The following is a 20,486-nucleotide window of genomic DNA, read 5'->3' as shown; positions in this document are numbered from 1 at the left end:
AATGCAGACAGAAATCCTCATACGTAGCCCCAGAGATGACTTTGCACTGTGTGCTCTTTGTTCCATTTCTGCAACACAAGCCGTTGAGGTCATCCAGCTTCTTAGATGATCTTCTCACCAACCTCTGTGTGCACTTGGTGACGCCATCCCCAGTTTATCTACTTCCTTCTCCAGCCTATCTTTTTTTCTAAGGTTCTCCAAGCATAGTGTTTGTACCTGTGGGAGATGTTTTACTGAAGTCTAAGCAAAAGAGAGCTGCCCACCCAATGTGGGTCGCACACTGGAAGCACATTATGTATCTGTGTTAAACTCTAATCTTGCACAAGTTCCTCTTCCAGTAAGACAGCTCATTGCAATGCTTTGTATATGTGTTCCCATGACACACACTGTCCAGAAAATGCAGGACAGCTTTGTGTTATTGTCAAAGTAGTAAAATCCTGTTTATGTAGGATGCAATTTCTTTTTCTGCAGCTCCTGACACCTCTGTTATCATTGCCTGCCTTCTTAAGATGAGTCTCTCATTTCCCTCCTCCTTGTTATTTCTTTACCATACTACACAGAAGTGCATGAGATTCCCTTGTGCGAGATGTACAAACAGGGAGCAGAGTCACCAGTACAAGTCTAAGTCCTACAGCGGCTGTATGAGCCAGTCCTCAAGAGTGCAGGCAGCTGTAGCCAGTGGTTTGAACAAGGCACCAAGACATGGCTGTTTTATCAAAATCCCTGGACAACTGTGTGACTGATTTTAATTCTCCCACCCTCTCCATGCTGCACTTGCGGGTTTGTGCATCTTTTAGGAAATGCATTTCCCTGATGGTCTGTTTAGTTGTACAAAAGCTGCTGAGAGTAAACCTCATCCTACAGGTAGGCTGTGTCTCACCCAGGAGTGTTCAGAAGAGTTGTATGGTCTCTTTAGAGGGATTGTGAAGACACAGTTCATAAATTCGAGGAGGCACCTTGACCTGTTATGGACTAGCACGGTGAGCATTGCTGGGACAATCTGTCCCCAGTGTAGTGTCTCCCCCTGTGTTTCCTGGGATACATTTGCTCCTGTACTGATTGCATACATACTCAGTTGCTACAAGGGGCAATTTGACCCCACTGTGCAGGGGGTCCTAACGATCTTGGCAGGCTTATTGGCCTGATCGATGATGAATGACTTCTCTGTAAGAGCCGAAAAATTGTAAATCATCCTCATATTAAAACAAGTGTGGAGAAAAGATATTTCTACAAAGAATTATCCAGTCTTTTAAAATTAGATTTCTCCTTTCCCTAAACTATTGACTAACGGACTGAAAAAATTCTAAAAGTGTCTGTTTTTGAAGACAATGCCTTTTTTCTCAGGAAAGAAAATCATTAAGTGACAAGTGAAAAACAAGTTTGTCCTCAGTGTGTTTCTCAGGCTCAGCTGGGAAAACAGGTGTGGAAAAGGTTTAAATTAAATGGTTCTCCAAACTCTGAATCAAAATGTAAATTGTTCGGATGGTTTTGTTTTCCTTTCAAGGTTTTGCACATTTTTGCTCTGCAGTACAATTGTGCCTTATTCCAGAAATCAGTGGTCTGGAGCAAAGCTTATCAATGCATTAATTTCATAGAATAATAGAGTGTTTGGGGATGGAAGGGACCTTTAGAAGTCATCCAGTCCACTCCCCCCTGCAGTGAGTAGGCACATTTTAAACTTCCTTGGTTATAAAAGCTGTGATTTCATCAAAACACCCTGAACACCTTAGAGGATATCCCATGGGTCCTAGGGTCTTTGCTGTTTGCATCTGGCTGTTCCTCCATGATGAAGCTGGACTTTAGGCCACCTCGCTTTTCAGCTCGTGGTAGGCAGCTGCTTCGTGTGCCGAGTCCCCCTGTGCTGGAGGTGACATGCAATTGCATGATCATCTCATACCTAGGACAGGTCAACCCGGGGTTTTGCCAGAGGAATGACTAACTTCTACTTTCCTGCCATGAGCTTTGTCCTTCTGACAATAGCTGTTATAAACCCTGCACTTTGTACCAAGGATATGTGAGACCTATGCAAGTCCCTTTTTTAGTATCTGTTTGCAGAGGTTTAGTGACTCTAGGCTCAGCACACAAGCTCTGCTGAATTTCACTCCTATTAAGACAACTCATAACTGCATTCTTATATCCAACAAATATTCCTGTGGATACCCTACATTTTAGAGTTAGCTGTGCTGGCAACACTGCATTGCAGAATTAAGACTTTCATCCTTGAGCTCTTTTCTAAACAAGTACGTAACTCTTGCTTGCTAATAATGAAAAGAGACCCTGACCAGCTGAGTACAGCTCATGTTGGAAGTTTGTCCATGAGAATGAACAGATAAGATGCTTCTTGTACACAAGATGTGCATGGGAGTGAACGGGAGAGTATGATCAAAATAGACCTGGGAAAGTCTGTTCTCCCTGTGTGATACGAGAGTGATTGAAGGAGTTCATGAGCTAATAACAACCCTGGCTCCATAGTCTGGTCTCTTGTTTGTAACCCACAAATAGTGCTTCTTGCTAATAAGTATAAATATGTGCGCCTGCTTGCAATAAAGAGAATTCTCCTTTCCACCATCTTGGAGTTTGTGTGTGCTTCTCCACATATTCTATTCCATCTTAGCTAAAATCCTGGAGCCAATGGAAGCGAACAGAGCAGTTGTGGCTAAAGGGTCCTCTTGGCTGCAGCCATTCACTTTATTTATAAGCATTTCCATTACCATAAAGAGATGTAGGAGTGGGTTCTCATCCTGTTCCAGAGGTGAAGACACTTTAAGCAGTAAAATATCTATGCTGTTAATTGGGGTTTAATTCCCCTAAAAATAAATGTGCTTAATGGCAGAGAAGATAAATTTTCCTAGGTAAGGGTCATTTGGAGATCTTTATCCTTGCCATGCTGGACACTACAGCTCAGACTCAACACACTTAGGGCCAAATCCTGTTCGTTCATGTGCTAGTGACAGACATAGAGAACAGCTCTGATTCTTTTTCACTCGTTGGAAAAGACTGCTTTTGCTCCAGAAAAGCCCAAGTGTGTTACATCAGTTACTTTTCCCTATTAAGATAATGATGCCAAAAGCTCATATGCTGTAAATTAGGCAAGATTTACTAGAGTCAGTGGATTTGGGGGTTTTGTGTTTGTTTGGGTTTTTTTGTGGGTTTTTTTGCGATTTTTTTTCTGTTTGTTTGTTTGTTTTTAGTAACATGGCTTAGTGTCTATGGCTGCTAGGAAAGGCTTTTCAAATGGTAGTGATAGCATCAAATTTGGAGGAATATGGACAATATTGGTAGAAATTACAGGAACTTCCAGTAACTGGAGAGAAGAATCCTGATTTCATTCTCTTCTAAGTCTCATTTTCTTTCAAAGTCTAGCACAGAAAGAGGGGAGGGAGTCCTTCATTGTCACTGATGCCTCTTAGCAGATGCCCTGTTTTACTCATAACACTCAAGATTATCAACAAATGAATCCAAGTGTCCTGAAGTGATTAAAGCCTCATGCTGATGCTTATTTTCAGAGCTCTCTACAAACCCCCTGAGTCCGGTTTTGCTTTAAGATGTTGTGACTATTCCTTATGATATGACTTGGCCTTGATGAGAAATAGTTAAGGAACTTCTAGTTTCTTGGGATTTGCACTGAGTTTCCTTAGGGTAGATGATTTCCTGGTATGGGGAGGATGTGACTCCCCTCCTGGAGAGAACTAAAGCTCTGGGAATGCTGCTCCTGGGGACCCTGGAGAGGAGAGGCAGGCTCTTGGGCCTGGAGCCCACAGGCAAGTGAGACATTCCAAAGCAATTCATTGCTCCTGCTGTGTTTAAATTGTGCTGCTGGACAATACATAGTTTCGTGGAGGAGTATTTCCTGACTCGTTTAGAATTTCATGAGCCCGTCCAGGATTGCTTGTTTATCTCATCTAGGAGCTAAAACTGAGCTCTACTGCATATTTAATTAGATGGGAGGCCAGGCAAAGAATTTTGAGATAAGATTATCTTCTGCTCCTCATCACAGTCCTCATCTAAAAAGGTTGCATGGCATGCAAAAGAGAGCCTAATAGTAAGCCATTTGATTTTGAGGATCCTATACATAAAAACAGCTTTACAGAGTAATACTTTTTTTGATTGAATACTCTTATGAATCCTTTTGTGTATGTGACCAAAGAATCTTATGAAAATTAACCAGGAGATGTAAAGAGATGTTCAGGAACTTGGGACTTCTGGAGGAATAAACTTTTTCATTCCTACAGTTGTTGAAAATAGAAAAAAAAAAAAATAACAGGTGAAGAGAACCTGAGTCCCATTTTCTCATTACTGCAATGAGCTGGCAATAGTCAGAACAAAGGTACTGGGAATGGCAGTAGAAAGTCAGTCAGAAATGAAAGAGCAATGGATTTTATATTGTGGCCTTTCTGTTCCAGTTTTGCAGAAGTTTTTGTGTACATTTAGGGAGTGGAGGATGACTGGCTGCTAGTCAGCTACACGAGCAGAGTCCAAGGTAGCAGAAGAGATGTGGAGGTGATGCAAACCTGAATGGAGACCCATGAGGTTTTGTATTTAGTTTTTCACCTTCAGTGTTGGCACTAGTGTGCAGCAAGTGTTACAACTACATATCTCACTCACACACAGAACAGAAATGTCTCTGCTCTCTCTGAGCTAGCCTGCTCCTCTGTAACACAAAACCTTTCCAATCTGTGCTCTCCTCTTGCATTGAGGGTTAGAGGAAGCCTGGGGTACATGAGTTCTTACCGGTACTGGCCAGGGGTTGCTGTGGAGCTGGGGTCCTGCTCTCCTGGCAGAAGGATGTGGGAGGAGGACAAGATGGTGTTTTAAGCCTAGTTTTGCTAATTCTGTACCTCTGAACAAGTTGTTTCTGATACACAATAAACTCCTTGTCTGTGAGCTTAATGGTTATGAAATAATGGTTGCACTTCATTAATGAGTCATTAATGGGTACCAAACGATGGCTACCAAATTAGGGGAATGAATGGACAGAAATGTTTTGTTAACCTGGGCAGGAGGGATGAGCGTGTACTGGGCTATGCAGAAAACATCCAAGAAGGGCTAAAGCTATCAAGCTGCATACAAGGCTGACTTGGCCCAAGAGTATTTTGCATTTCAAGATGGGATTCAAGACATTCTTGGCCAAAAAGAGATCCGCAGTGCATATAGGAAAGCCTGATATCCTAATGCATTGATGTATGTAGCTTTTTATTAGCTTTCATGCACTGCAGTAGAACTCACCCTGGCGTTAAGCATTCATGGTGCTAGAGAAATAAGTCAAATTCGGGAATAAATAACTGCCTTTGTGGTTTCATGAGGACTGCTGTGTCTTTGCAGTTCTAAATGCTGGCATAATAAATCCTGAAGTGCTTTTTTCTCACAGCAGATGTGATTAATACAGCTGTTAGCTGGTGTGTCTCCGAGAAAAAACGTTGGTAACCCCTGGGTGGATAAGCACCAGAGGCCTGTGATTTTCTTCACATTTGAGAAACTAAGAGATAAAATATTTTTTTTCTCTTCAAATCCATAACCAGACGCAACGTTAAGACATTCTCTTCTGCAATACGCATTTTAGAAAGTGCCTGTTAAAGTGAAAATGCTCTGATGTTCTGCACAGCTGGAGCCCCTGTGAGGCTGGGCAACATCCCCTGACCCCCAGCACCTCCTGCCCACCTGGCTTGGGGCATGAGGGATGTCCAGGTGTACGATGCCTCTTTTTCACTCAGTAGCTTTTCTGCAAGGTGAGAAGGGGGCCTGTGGAAGATGCTCAGGGGTGCTGAGCCCTGTAAACTTCATGTTATAAATGTATCTTTTCTTCTCACCATGCCCATTTCCCTCCAAGGAAATCCTGAGCAGAACCCAAGTATCCTCAATGACTTTACCAGGTTTCCCTTCTGCTTCTTCTAGTATAATCACATCCACTGATTTCTGCTTGTTTGCTGGTCTTATTTGCAGCTATAAGCCCAAATCACCATTCATTTTCTATATGGGTTGCTAATCTGGAAATGGATCTAATTTGCTTTACCAAATTACAAGCAAATTAAGTTAAACACACTGTGTTATATCTGGATGCATTGTGGAGCTTTCACAAAAGAGGGAAAACTGCGTTTGTCATTGCCGCCATTTTCTCAGTATCGATAACTTCTGTGTTCTCAAAAAATATAAAACATGTCTATAAATGGTAGAGTTTTTCCTTGGGGCCAGAAGATGGATAGCTGGCACTGCATCTGTCTCACATCTTTCATCCTTTCAGCCCTTAAAGAATATCCTTGACAGCATCTTGAGTTCTATTTCTTTGCAGTTCCTTCCCTTGCTTTTAGACACACTTTGATTATGTGCAATATTGCATTTGATAGTATTACTAAGTAGCTCTGAAAATTTCCCTTTCGGCAACTGTTTCTTCCCTTTCAAATGGATTTTTTTTTTCCCTGGTTGCAAATCAGCTTTAGAGTCTGGAATATCTAAGGAAAGTAAATACCCTACTGCTCCAAATGAGACAAATATTTTGCATTTCCATTTCCTGACCCATCAGGGAGAGAAAATTTTGTGTAACATGCAGGAGAAATGTCAAAGTGAAAACATAGCATTGGTTTTAGTTTTATTCTCTGGTTAGAACAGTTGATGTTATGGAAAATGTCCAGCACTATCCAAACTTCATGGACATTAAATTCAAAGAGAGCAAATACTTTGTAGGTGCTGCCACATTTCAGTGACAGTTTTACTGACTGACAAAAACTACATCATCTGAGGATTTTGACATAATTTCTTAGTTTACTGAATTAAGCCTGAAATATATCTAAAATCTATCTCTTTGAAAGGAAATTTGCAGTCTGGATGTGAGACGGACTCCTCATCTGCATTTACAGCCACAAACATCGGCTATAGTTTCTTTCCACTAAACCACATTTATTCTGAAATAGGGGGAAATCTGCTCCTCATCAAAAAGTCTGTTTAATGCAACTAATTTGCAAGACTGTTTTTTAGCTGAGAACAATTGAGAACTCTAACAGCTTAACTGGCTGTGATAATTAGCAGTCACTAAGCCTATCTTTGGGGAAATACAGTACACTGTGCTATTTTAGTCCTACCATAGTAAGGACTGAGAAAATAATGTAAATACTCATTGCTCTTCTGAGAAGCTCCTTGGGATGGAGAACCTGTGGCAGACCTTGGGCTGGGTGTGAGCTACTGCAGCCCTGATATCTGCCTGCCCCGTTCAGAGGGTGTGTGGTTTTGGTAAACACAGGCAAGAGATTTAACTAGTCATCATGACGCCAGCAAAAACTTGGCAGCCAGGGCGGAAGTGCACACTACTCTCTTCTTGCAGGAGGGGTGGTTTTATGTTCATAACTCCTAGAAGCTGCCTTCTGGGCTCCTGCTGCTCCCGCTGCGTGCCCCCAGGCCCGGGCAGGATGCTGGGGAGGCTGCTGGGGCGCAGCCCCGGGCTGTGGTGGGGAGGGCCTCGGCCTGTCCTGCACCCTGCCAGAGCCGTCGGTGGCAAAGCGAAGGGCACTCAGGAGGTGGCTTTGCAGACAGCTAATCCAGGTAGGTAGAAAGGCTTTAGTTGCTGCATGGAGAGAAAGGATATTCGCTGGAAGGGGTGAGAGACAGACCCTTGTTCTCATCCGTGACTGTGTTACGGCAGTGCTTTATCTGCTGGGGGTACGAATGCCCCCAAGACATGAGCAAATTGAGAGCTCTGACTAGCACAGTGCTCAGAGGTAAAGTTTTTTTGTGTTAAATAGTCCTCCTCCTATGGCAGCAAATACAAACGGATACTTCATGTCAGGGAACTGGTAATTAAAAACATAAAGTTCCTCCTTCTACCCAGCTGCCAGGTTTCCAGCGGAGGACTGGTGCGTGTCACTGCGTGTGCAGGGCTGGTGCAAATAGCAGACTTGCACCCCTCTGCTCCCTCTGACACTCCCTGACAGATTACATCCACAACCGTGTTTGTGGCAGGCAGTGCCCTGACTTACCTGGCAGGCAACAGGTGTGGGCTATTCCCCCTTGCAAAAGCTTCCTTGCGTAGAGATAGTGTCTCTTTTTAATCGGTACCACCACCTCCTTCCTCACTTTAGTGGGGATGGGCTGCATGGGGCTGCCTGTGCTCCTGTGGGATAGCTCTGTCTCCCCCTGATGGTAACAAACCCAACGACAGGCCATGATGGAATGGTCTCAAGCATGAGGCTTTGCCCTGGTCTTCCTTGGGAGGGAGCCTGTCCTGCTAGTGATCCATCTCACTGCTTGCTGTGGATCTGATTCAGGCACGATATTCCAGATGTAGTTCTCCTGGTGTCGCTGGCACTCTGTAAGAGAAATAGAAGTGGGAAATTCAATTTACCTGGAGGTCTGGGTGCCAAGATTTACACTTGGAATTTTTCAGCCATTCACAAGTCCCGGCATGCATGAGCAGGCCTGTGGCCAAGGCACTTAATGTAATTTCACCATCTCAGTGCGGGCAGGAATAAATGCTCCCTATGCCCTGGTTTGTTGCAGCAGTGTCCAGCAACAGCCAGAGAGTGCAGGACATCAAGACTGGGGGCACCATCCTGTCCATCCCTTCCTCCATGCACCCCATCAACAGGGCATTTCTAAACACCAGTCCTGCATTTTCAACACAGGGCACCACAATCTACCATCTTGGATGCACCTACCCGGGTATATAAGCAGTCCCAGTTACCTTGTGATGACCACCTGTACAGCTGTGCAATGCAAAAGCCAGGATTCGAGCTAGCTTACACTATTATTGTGGGGTCTGCCCTCATCATGGCTTGTCACTAGGTTTGTTCCCATTGAGTGTAGACAGAGTCCCTTTCTCATTGTGTTCAGGGTGACAGCACACTAATGGCATCACTGTGGTAGTCTGATGGGGTGTAATGTGTCATCATTGGAGTACAGTAATGCGGTGCCCAGCTTGCATGAAAACAACTTCCAGCTTCCCAACAGGCTGTATTTGAACAGATCTTGTCCCTCCATCAGCATTTTCAGAAGGAGATGCTGTCAAAGAGTTATTAGTGCTGCTGGCAGTGGCAGTTTGCTTAAGTCTCTAGTTGGGCCATTTAAAAGCAAGATGCTAGTATGGTAAGACCATGCTGCAGGCTTGGGTGACCTCAGCCTTGCATCCTTTTCCCCCTTAGAAAGATTAGAAGAGATTTTTAGTTTAAAGCCTACCTATACTAAAGGGGGAAATATATGCAAAATGAAATAAGCTTCGAATGTAACAAAGTGTCTCATATCAGCTGCTGAGTTGTTTTGACATTAGAAAGCACATCTGGCTCTCACAGAATACAAAAGTGCCAAGGTCTTTTCCAATGTCAACAATTCTAGGATTCTGAACTTTCAATCCTTTTCCCCCTGTAATGACAGCTATTTTCTTCTTCCCTTTTTAAGCTTACCTTGTTTTCTTTTATAAAATCTCTTACAGGTTACAAAGATTTAAAAAATGACAGAAGGCCTACAAATTTTGACAAAAAGGTATTAGTATGGGCAGGACGTTTTAAAAAGGAGGAGGACATTCCCAGGCTCATCTCGTAAGTAGATCTGTCTGAATGATGTTTCTGAATATGAGTATATATTGCCAGTCTGCAATATACAGAACTGTAAGGTGAGGTTAGTGCTCCTACATTATTACACATGGTGAAGGTTAGTGCTCTTCCATGCTGACAGGGACTGCTACTGGTGTCCAAAAATAATCTGAATTTTTGGGAAATTGAACAATTTGTCATGCCCTGGGAAGTAAATGGGTTCACTTGGTTTAGATATGCCAAGTTTCATACTAAACTGAAGAATCTTTTGCAAGACAAGTGGCTTTGTAACTCAAAAGTCACTATGGTAAAACATTGTCCACTGTGGATTTTTGCATGCTTTGCTAGCTTTTATAGATTAGCAATTACTAATGCTGCATATATTTTAAAAAGAAGTTGGGGCTATATACTGCTTTGTTGCAAGTTCCTCATGTCTGGGCCTGGTTTCACCTTCTTGTTGAGGTATTCTGTTTTGGAGACCTAATGCTTTCCTGACTTGTGGCATCCTGGGGGCTCCCCCAGCTGGCCTTCCCCTTGCAGCTGTAAGTAAATCCACGGCTGTAAGTAAATCCGTTGCCATGATGCAGTCTCTTGCAAGAAAGTGTGAATTGTCAGATAAATGCCATGAGTCACTCATGGCAGGTGGTGGAGATTTCCCAGCAACCACTGTGGTTTTTCATCTGCTTAGGAAGACATTTGCTCCAACCCTGCTCAGCCCCCCTTCGCAGACAGATGCTGGCGGGGCTGGTGCCAGCTCCCTGGCAGAGAGCTGCGCTGCAGAGGGACAGGGCTGCAAACCACCCTACCAGCTGGGACAGACCTGCTCACCTCTTGCTGTGCCTCTTTGCTGTATGAAAACTCTCTGTTGCTCTCAGCCAAAACGTCATGATGTGCTTTTATTCCACCAAGGGCAGCATTGCCTGGCCCTGGGGACATGACTCCAGTGTCTCCTGGTGCTGTGCAACACCCCAGGCCCTGCCCTGCAGCACCCAAAGGTGGTACCCTCACGAGAATTCCATTATCACGATGGAAAGACTTTCCTGTCCTTGTAATTTTTCAAGTGTCTGCTCTCACATGCAATGAAAGAAAGGAGAGCAGGATTTGTTATTCCTTACGTTATTGGTGGCTGTTTGGAGTAGCAATACCCCACCTGTGTGGAAGAGTGGCTAAATCTTTCCACCGTAGGCCAATCTTTTGAGTTGTCCTCTAAGCACTTGCAGAAAGAGAAGACTGGAACATATTGTATGTTAATAGACAGTTGCTGGAAGCCTTGATGATTCATTACTCAGCTCCCCATGATCTCATTTTACACATGCTGCTGCAGAATGGAAACTCTGCTCTGTCCTCCACAGGTCTGAGGTCCTTGACGCAGCGAGAAACAGCATCAGGATAAAGGTTTGCTACATCATGATTGCGCTGACCTTGCTGGGTTGTTTGGCCATGGTAATCACAGGCAAAGAAGTAAGTATTGTTTCTGGGTGAACTGATCCGCTTAATGTATGAACTATGTATGTTCTCTTTGTAAACAAGTGCCCACGTGACAGAGAGGTTTTAGAGTAAGTCCATATTACAACCTTATCTAGTTAAAGATGTCCCCGCTCACTGCAGGGAGGTTGATGACCTTTAAAAGTCCTTTCCAGCACAACACATTCTATGATTCCATGATTCTATGATTCTATGTAAGCAATATTTGCACAGGATCTATATCACCCCATTCTCTGGAGGAGACATTGGCATGGGGAAGAACAACTTGCAGATTAATATGTTCCTTCTGACCCACTTTGCCATAAACCTGTGCAGGGCAAAGTTCTGTGTCATGACATCTCAGCAAGAGGCCAGTCCAAAGGTCGTGGAGTAGCTCAGACAACATCAGCAGTGCCTTTTTCTGCCCTGCATCCATGAACCATGAGGCTCCCATGGTCCTGCATGCCACCAAGAGCTTCTGTCCGTTCCACTGGTGGGAAAGGAGGGTCTTCAATCTGACTTGCCTGTTATAGTGCACTTGTTTACAAATTACAGTGTAATTCTCCTGCTAATCAGAGCTGCAAATGCTGAAGATTTTGTAAATCCAGTAAACACATTAACTTCTCTCACTGTAAAATATCAAAAAGACTAGTGGGGTGTAAAATCATGTGATCCAAATATGGGGAAATTTAGTGGTGGGAAACGTGCTCATGCAATGATTTTCAACATTTCTTTTTCAAGGCTGCTAAAAGGGATCACACGCTGGTGAGGATGAACATAGAAAAGAAGGCCAAATGGAGGGCTGAAGCAGAGAAAGATCAGGAGGCAGCTGTTGAGAAGCCACAATGACTGGGAACATATTTTAACAGCAGGAGATAAGTGATTCGCACACATGGCATATGTATCTGTCTTCATTTAACTCTTCAGACCTTTTTCACTGAAACTCTCTCAGTGCGAAGACTTTGCTGCTTAAAAACTACTCCGTATAAATGGGGAAACTCCTATGGAAACTACAACGGCTGCTTTCTATGGCTTCTTTTCTTTGGCACTGGATTCAGCTGAAATACAGCAATCTCTTCTAAATTATAAAGTGTGAGAAGGTCAAATGCAGGACTCCCCGGCTCAGGATCAGCTTTTTGTAGTGCTGCTGAAGATCAGCAGACTGCGGGGCTGTCTTCTTGCAGCCAGGAATGGTACAGCCCTACATCAGAGAGCATCTCATTCTGTGCAGTGCCTCTAGGGCAAACTGCTTTGGCCAAAGTGACCCAGGGCAGTGGGAAAAGGAGTGTGAAATATGTTTTGCACATGCAAAGAGATCAATTATCTCTACCTCTGAGCCTGCTGCCATCACTGTCCCCTCTGCCTCCTCAGCCTCCCTGCAGGATCTCGTGGCCAGGGGAAGAGGCGGGACAAGGGCGTGAAGAGGGGCTGAGAAGACGGAGGATTGTGAGCAGACCTTGATGACTGCTTTGGGCCAAAAGTGTCTTTGGGCCAGAGGAGCTGGTGGTGGTGTGGAGTGGTAGCTTGAGCACATAAAGTGGTTTTATTGCTGCAGGGCAGCCCAAGGAACTTGTGCCTGGTGCTGGAATCCTGGCCTGGTGGCAGCTCTTGTCCTGTTGTACCTCACTGGTTTTACTTTTTTGGCTTCTGCTTCCAGACACTGTCATGAAAGTTCTGTAGCACTTGCTTAGTTGTGATTTTAGTCAGGAGTAATTGTTAATACATGGTTTTCTGAAACTGGATTCTTTTTAATCATCATAGTTCATTGATGCATAATAAAACAGCTGTCCAATTACATCTAAAACAAACGCATCTCTTCACAGCTTCATTTAAAGTGTCACCAAACTCTCTGAGATGATGTCTAACAGATGGGAGAGATTGTAATGAAATATTGAAAGTTACATTTTCATTAAGTGATTAAACTTCAAGACAGGCCCCAGTTCATGCCTGTGGGTGCTGATGTCCTGAGCCCCTGTGTATTACTCATAAACCCCCCAAGACCTGTGAGACCAGCTGATGGAGCTGGGTGTGCTGCATGGGGTGCCAAGGGACATGGAGTGACAAAACCCAGCCACCCCACCCTGTCTGCCATAAAAGATGGCAAATGCTGTAACCATGCTCACCCTTTCTGCAGCATCCTGAGCATCACACCAAGGCTCGGGCTTTGCAAGTTTTATGGCTCAGAGCAGTTGCACTTGTGCTCCAGGAGAGTCCAGAAGCTCCTGCTCAGGCCTCTGAGGTTTATTGTGTGCCGAGGGTTAGGGCTGGGCCGGCCACTGAACGCTGACAGATGCTCTCTAACATCTCTCCCTCTCCAAAACGAGAAGGGAAATGAAAAAAGGCAGAGAGACTTACAAACTGGAAAAGAAGATTAAAACAACTTTAATGAAACAATAATAGAAATAATAAGGCAGAGGGGAGCTGGATACGGGAGCTGGATTCAGGAACTCAGGATCGGGATCTAAAGTAGAAGATTGGACAGGGTCTTCCTTGGATGCCAGCCGTTGAAGAAGAAGGCCTAAGCCCTGTGATCCTTCAGTTGATACTGAATATGATGTAGGTAGAATGGAATACTCTTGTTGGTCACCTGTCCTGTCCATTCCCTCCCAGAGGTGAAACCTTTTACTTTCTTGTGCACTCTTTTACTTCCTGACATCCACAGCGTGGCACACAAGAGCCAGCAGTGGCCTTGGTCACTGTAGGAATAAGTATCGGCAAGAGTCTTTCTGCATCCCAGTCCCTGGTATAACTTTAAGCGTCAGGTGTTATCCTATCAGCAGACGCTATCTGGGCATACACGCTGCCAACTTCAGAAAAGTGCAGCTTCTTAGAAGAGACTGAACTGAGAAAAAAAAATCACTAAACCAACTTGGTTCTGTTTAGCTTAAACCAGGACAATTGTGTCAAAAAATCATGTCCAGAAATAAGCAGGTGGTCAGCAGTTGTTGGGCTCTGGGACTCCATCTCCTGTGCCTGTGGTTGTTGGGCAGATTTTTCATTTTTATGCTTCTTAAGAGCACTTCTCTTACATTGTACACCCACCTAGGATGAAGAGCATGTGTGAGGGGGATGTTTCATCTGTCACAGTTCAGTGTTTGCCTTCCTTGTTTCCAGGCTGCAGACCCATGCAGTACAATCTGCTAAAAGTGGTGTCTGCTCTCTCTAGTATTCCTCACAAAGCACATCTCAGGGAAGTGAAAATAATGGTCCAGGACATGCAAAAGTGAACAAGTCTCTGCTGAGAAGACATTTTTGCCGGCACAGGTAATATGGGCTTTTCCATTTTACACGACCTGATTTTCTTGGTTAGTGCAACAAAGCACTAACAGAGTTAGTGGTCATTTGGGGATAAAATAAAATAGCTCTGCTCAGCTTTTTAGATTTTGTTCTCCTTTATTTTTTTTTCCCCCATTCTTAAGGGCCTTTAATGTGCCTTTTTTTAAGAAGGAGTATGTAGCACAAAGGAACCCATTTTCATGCTCGTAAACAAATTCACATCCATGTTCTGAGCTCCCCTGACTTAAGTATGAAAGGAGATGACCAAAACCATATATAAAGAACAAGCAAATTAATTGTGACTTCTTCCACTCTCTGCTCTGCACTTCCCTCTGCCTGGGAAAAAAAAGACTGCTTCAGGTGTGAGCTGTTATCAAATGTCTTAAACCCGCTGTATCTCTGTTGAGTAGTGTAGAAAGCTGCTGCATTACACTTTGCCATTAAGAGAAAGGAAAAATCAGTTCCTTCTCCCTGAGCCACTGCTGATGGGCCACTTCTGAGCAATCACATGACCCAGGTCATTTTGTGCTCTCACAAAGACCTATGGCTATTATGTAGGGAATAATCCTTCACCAGTCCCAGCTACATGATTATTGGCTTTAATATCATAATATTCCCCCCAAAATCGGTTGGACTAATCGCTTCCTTGCACTTGGTCCATGGCAGGTGGCTGTTGGAGCAGTGTCGGTAGTAAATGGAGATGCCAGCAGAGGACATTTCACTGCTGAGGCCTCTCCAATGCTGGGACTTCACACTGCTTGTTAAAATCAGTTTCCATCTGTGTTTGCAAAGTCCTTTGACTCTTCTGATGAAAAGCTTCTAATTAACACAGCTTCCTGAATGTATAATGGCTAATCCTCACCACCTTCTGCTTGTGCTTTTTTTGTTTTGTTAATTTTTTTATTTCCCCTCCCACCTATATTGCTTCAGAGTCACACCTGATCTGGCAGTCATTTAAAAAGGGGATGGAGTCTTTATCAGGTAGGTGTTTTTCTTCTGTTTTCAGTAACGTGTCCTGTCCTCCCCCATCCTGGCCCTGAGGATAATGTGAGGGGCTGACTCCTTTCGGAGGTAAGGGATGGAGCTCAGAGTATATTGCTCTGTCATGATGCTTGGTGAGACCAAGCGTGAGTCCTTTCAACTTTCACCTCCTCATTTACTGCTTTGTATCAAGAGGAAAGAATGCTTTCTCCTTTGCAGGATTTTTGCCATTTTAATGAACTCTTATATGGAAGTGGTCTAATAATGTGCTGGTGCCATTGACATTTGTGTTATAGTAACAATCACTGGGGAAGATTTTCCCTAGTAGTTGGAGTTGATATAATTCTGCTTACATTAAAAGCAGTGCTGCAGTTCCTCCTGGCTGTGGGTTAAGGTTATTACCATTTTTTGAAGTTTCAGTGTTTTCCAGAGACTCAGTTTCCCCAGGGAGCCAGGCTCCTGTGGGGCAGAGCTGGATGCACAGAGCTTACTTCCACTAATGCGGTGAGATCAAGCTCGTATGGGAAGCTCTGCATCATAAGAATCCCAATGCCTTGGAGAAAAGGTGGGAGATGAGAAAGTCTGAGCTCTGATCTCAATTCCTTCTTTACTCATTCTACTTCTCTTTTTGACCAGGTCAGGGAGCTTCTAGCAACACTTGATTTCTTCCCATCCATCTGATATGTGCAGCTCTTCTCCTGGGATCGAGCAAGGCTGATGTGGTCCTGCACTTGCAAAGGATTTTTTCCCTGGATGCAGATAAAATCTTGCTATTCAAAAATATCGCATTTTAAAGACTTCCCTGTTCTCTCACTATTTAGTCTCCCACGAAGCTGGAAAGGTGCTGCTTATTTCAAGGCTGAATGAACCCATCCTCAGCTTCCAGGCATTGGGCATTGTTTTCAGTATGGAATATAAAACATCCCATCCCAACTCTTTCCTGTATGTAACTAGTTGCCCCTCAGCTATTGTTTGCAGATGGATTCCTGCTATGTTCAAAACACCTGTGGGTTCTAACCCATTGCTTGGTGAGTATCACTAGCTTACTGGCCAGTTAGGTGATTGATGCAATGGTGAATTTATTCCTGTGTCAAGCGATTTTACTACATTAGTAGCCTCTTCATCAACCATCCAAATAGAATAACAGAATCACAGAATGGCTTAGGGTGGAAGGGACCTTAGAGATCATTTAATCCAACCTCCCTGTCATGGGCAGGAGCGCCACCTCTCGACTAGACCAGGCAACACATGGGGACCGAGGGGAAGTCGAACTCGTGACCTGGGTGATGTCATTGTTGTCAGCACCATACTCATCCCACTGAGCTAATAGATTTTTTTGTTTGTTTGTTTGCTTTAGCATAGGATCAATAAAGTAGTACTTTTGCAGAAAGAAATATTTCCCGACTTTCCTGACTACCCTGGAAAATTAAATAGCACAATGGTTACACATCAGAAACTTGCTCCCTTCTGTCTGAGCTCAAGGTACCAGCATCTGTGGGAGCAATATAGCCAGCCAGTGGCTGCAAATCTGGGTTTGCTCCTGGGATTGCCAAGGCTCAGTTTAAAAGGAGCTTCAATGATGAAGGCCTCCTCTGGGTGGGATGTAATTATGATTTGGACTTGTAAAGGGACCTGCTCTGTCTTATCACAAAGATCTTTCCAGTTTGGAGCAGCCTCATGCTTTCTCCTTTGCTCAGTATTGTTGCAGCAAATAAGTACTGGCTGCTGCTGGCCCACAGGTATCTGGGGTGCTCATGCCCATCATTATTTCAGAGATGGTTAAACCCCACTGTTCTGTTTGGGTTTGGTATGAAGTCGTTGTCTTATAGTCAGGAAAGCAAGGCCAATAATTTGAATTAATTAATGGATCACTCATTAATGTATTGAGGTATCACTAAAGCAATTTTCCACGGTTAAATAGTTTGATGATTACTAGGGCTCTTTGATTTATTGCAAAACTTCTGTGACAGTTGTATGGTAACTCCTAAAGAGTTCTGAAAGGACCCGACCATTTAATTTCTTTGCTCTACAAAGGATCCAGACACAAACCTCAACACTGCGTTAGTTTAGCTGGTTCCACACCTTACCTGTGCATGTGACAGCTTCCTACGTGGAAAACTAAAGCTATAATCTGACTCTTCCTCTGCAGCACTGTGTTCCTCAGTGAAGGGACCCAAACCTTGAGCCATTTGGGCAGAAATTGCTGTTTGCTGACTTAACTCTGCTCAAGCTGCAGAGTATATGTATCAAAAACTGCTGGTGAGACTAGATCAGAAAACTGAAGGATTTGCATGCTGGTCTGTAGCATCCTTCTCCCAGATGATGTATGATCCTGAGACTTCTTCTAAATGAATTTGAAATCAAAATAGCTCAATGAATTAGTCATATGCTAATTACAATCATTCCTAATGGTTCATGTTTCTGTTGTGGAGAATGTATGAAGGCAAACACAACTCACATGGTGCACTGTGAATTGCTCCAATGTTACACCGAACTCCTAACTCCCCAGTAGCTATTTTATCCCTGTCTAAGCATTGTCCTGCAACAAATTTCTAACAGCAGGGCTATAATCATTACCAAGGACATCCATTAGGGCTCTAAAGATTAAGTCATTAAAGCGGTGCTGCTCCAAGGGAGGATGGAACAATCTCTATAAGGTTTCAGACTGTACTAAGGGGCTTGAGTTAACCTTGAAGGGTAGGCAGTTAAATATCCCACCATTTCAGTGCTCTAAGCCCCATCGGAAGGCAGTTCTACTTGACAAACAAACCTTCATACAAAGCAAAAATACAACTGTTGCATGTTGTTCTCTCCCACTCCTTTCCTTTTTTCTTCTCCTAAGAGCTGTTGTGCAGGTGGCACAGGGGATGCTGTGAGCTGGGGACTGCTGGGCACTCATGGCTGTGGCATGAACCCACGCATGAGCAGTGGGGTGCTGTGAGGCTGCTAAGCACTGCACAGTGAAACTCCACAGAAATGGGCAAAATGCTTCCTGTGCATCTGCAGTACCTAATATGCCCATTCCCACAGCCTCTCTGTAGCTTCTGCTGTTTAGTGTTTGAGGACTTTTTAATCTACTCACCTCTTGTTGCCTTTGTTGAATGCACTAGGGAGGGATCCTGAGCTGATTTCGGGTGAAGTCCAAGTGTCTGTGGATTTCCATGGGTAACAACTGGATGTGTGTCTCATGCTCCTGGGAGGACACAGGTGTCCTGCCAAGATGGGCCATGGGAGCCACAGAGGAAATTGCACAGGGTGAGGAGCAGAAGCAGCTGCTGCTCCCATGGCACTTTGCATACAGCTCCCTGATTGTGACTTCCTCCTGGTGTCCTTTGCTCTGGGCCAAACTCTGACCTGCCACTTGAGTGCTCTGCAGCAGATGGTGCCAGATTCTCAAAAGCCAGGCTGTGAGAGCCCAGCTGCTCTGGGGGTCCCAGGACATCATCAGCTCAGCCAGCACAGGAGAGAGCTACAGTCTCATGACCCGGGGCCTTCATCTGCCCATGAGGTGTCCAGGCTGGCAAGGAGATGCTCACCTGTGGGGAAAGTGGAGTGGTGCATCTGCCTTGCTGTCACATCCTTCCTTCCATCAGATCAGTTCACAGCTCAGGGACTGGGGTTATCAACAGGGCTTTGGGTTTTTTGGTCATGGGCTGCTATGCAAGACACCTGGCCTGATGGCAACAAATGGGATGCACATGTCCCAGAGGTGGAAAAGGATTTTGGGGCAGCAGTTAGCAGGGCTCGTTGATGGAGCTTTAAACTGGATGTGAAGGGGGAAGGGGATATAACTGGGCTTGCTAGCAGCATGAGTTAACATGCCTAGCTGAAGAACTGTAATAAGATTGTCACATATTTATTGTTTATCTGCTGTCAAATCGTTTTGATGTGGAAGATTTTTTCAACTGACATTTGCACAGAGGTACAATGTTATCCCCATGGTGAAATAGAACTACTTTTTGTATATAGTTATTCACATCTCTGAAGCAAAGGTATGAGTAATTTAGGGAATGAGTGACTTAATTCAGAATTTATTTTGGAGATAGGAGACGATGGCAGTGATATAACTGGACTTTCTGAAGTCCATGATTGGGCTTGTAATTTGTACTTTAGAGCTTTTTCCAAATAGATTGCACACTGTTATTTCCTACTAGCCGTCAGCTGAGCCTTACTGCCTACACCAATATTTTCATTTATTTATGTGTTTGAAAGCAATCCATATAACATCTTTTGTTTGTATTCACTGTTTCTACTGTTGTTTGTCATATTTGAATGTTACAAATGTGTCAGGGCTTGTAGGATGGTGTGCTAGCGAGGACTCTTGCTTTGCCATCTCAGTGGAGACGAGATAGACGTATAATGGGAAATGAGGAGACAAGGGTTGTTGTGGATTTAGAAATCATGGAAACACCTGACAAAGCTTTAGCAGGAAATGGGGCCCAAGCTCACAAAACGGTGAGATCATTATGTCATATGAAGTGCGTCTATACCAAGGCATGCAGTATGAGCAACAAACAGAGCAAAGCCATGATGCAACACAAAAACTATGATGTAGTGGCTATCACAGAAATGTGGTGGGATACCTCATAGCAGTGGAGTGCCACAACTGATAGCTACAAGGTCTTCAGGAGGGATAGATACGGAAGGAGAGGCAGCGAGGTGGCCCTGTGTGTTAGGGACTGTTATGAATGCTCAGAACTTAAGTATAGTGATAATGGGGTAGAGAGTGTCTGGATTAGGTTAAGAGGTAAGGTCAATAAAGCTGATATTGCTGTGGGAGTCTGCTATAGACCTCCTAACCAGAGCAGTGAGGTGGATGAAGCCTTCTACAAGCACTTGGAAGAAATCTCACAGTCACTTGCTGTTGTTCTTGTGGGGGACTTCAGCTTCCCAGGTATCTGCTGGAAATGCAACACAGCAGAGAAGGAACAGTCCGGGAGGTTCCTGGAATGTGTGGAGGATAAGTTCCTCACACAGCTGGTAAGTGAACCGACCAGGGAGGATGTCCTGCTGGACCTCCTATTTGTGAACAGAGAAGGTCTGGTAGAGTATGTGGCAGTTGGAGGCTGTAAAGGGAACAGTGACCATGAAATAATTAAGTTCTCTATTATTAGAGATGTTAGGAGGGGAGACAGCAAAACTGCCACTTTGGACTTCCAAAGGGTGGACTCTGACTTGTTTAGGAGGTTACTTGGTAGAATCCCTTGGGAGTCAGTTTTGAAGGATACAGGAGTCCAGGAAGGCTGGACGCTT

General features: G+C 44.2%; 1 protein-coding gene across 1 annotated transcript; it reads left to right on the top strand.

Annotated features, from left to right (window-relative positions):
* Window positions 1–7,253: 7,253 nt before the first annotated feature.
* Window positions 7,254–11,825, top strand: LOC104272740 (protein FAM162B-like). Its single transcript, XM_009867815.1, has 4 exons — window positions 7,254–7,530; window positions 9,413–9,518; window positions 10,865–10,973; window positions 11,718–11,825. Exons 1-4 carry the CDS (start codon window positions 7,254–7,256, stop codon window positions 11,823–11,825), a joined length of 600 nt encoding a protein of 199 aa, XP_009866117.1.
* Window positions 11,826–20,486: the final 8,661 nt, after the last annotated feature.

This window comes from Apaloderma vittatum, unplaced genomic scaffold (assembly GCF_000703405.1).
Source record: "Apaloderma vittatum isolate BGI_N311 unplaced genomic scaffold, ASM70340v1 scaffold6034, whole genome shotgun sequence".
NCBI lineage: Eukaryota > Metazoa > Chordata > Aves > Trogoniformes > Trogonidae > Apaloderma > Apaloderma vittatum.
The sequence above is the reverse complement of the archived record's forward strand: the minus strand, read 5'-3'. Positions and strand labels throughout refer to the sequence as shown.

Coding starts and splice junctions, on each gene's coding strand:
- LOC104272740 (XM_009867815.1), top strand. CDS start 7,254: ATGACGCCAGCAAAAACTTGGCAGCCAGGGCGGAAGTGCACACTACTC. Junction 7,531..9,412: donor TTTGCAGACAGCTAATCCAG/GTAGGTAGAAAG, acceptor AATCTCTTACAG/GTTACAAAGATTTAAAAAAT. Junction 10,974..11,717: donor TGGTAATCACAGGCAAAGAA/GTAAGTATTGTT, acceptor TTCTTTTTCAAG/GCTGCTAAAAGGGATCACAC.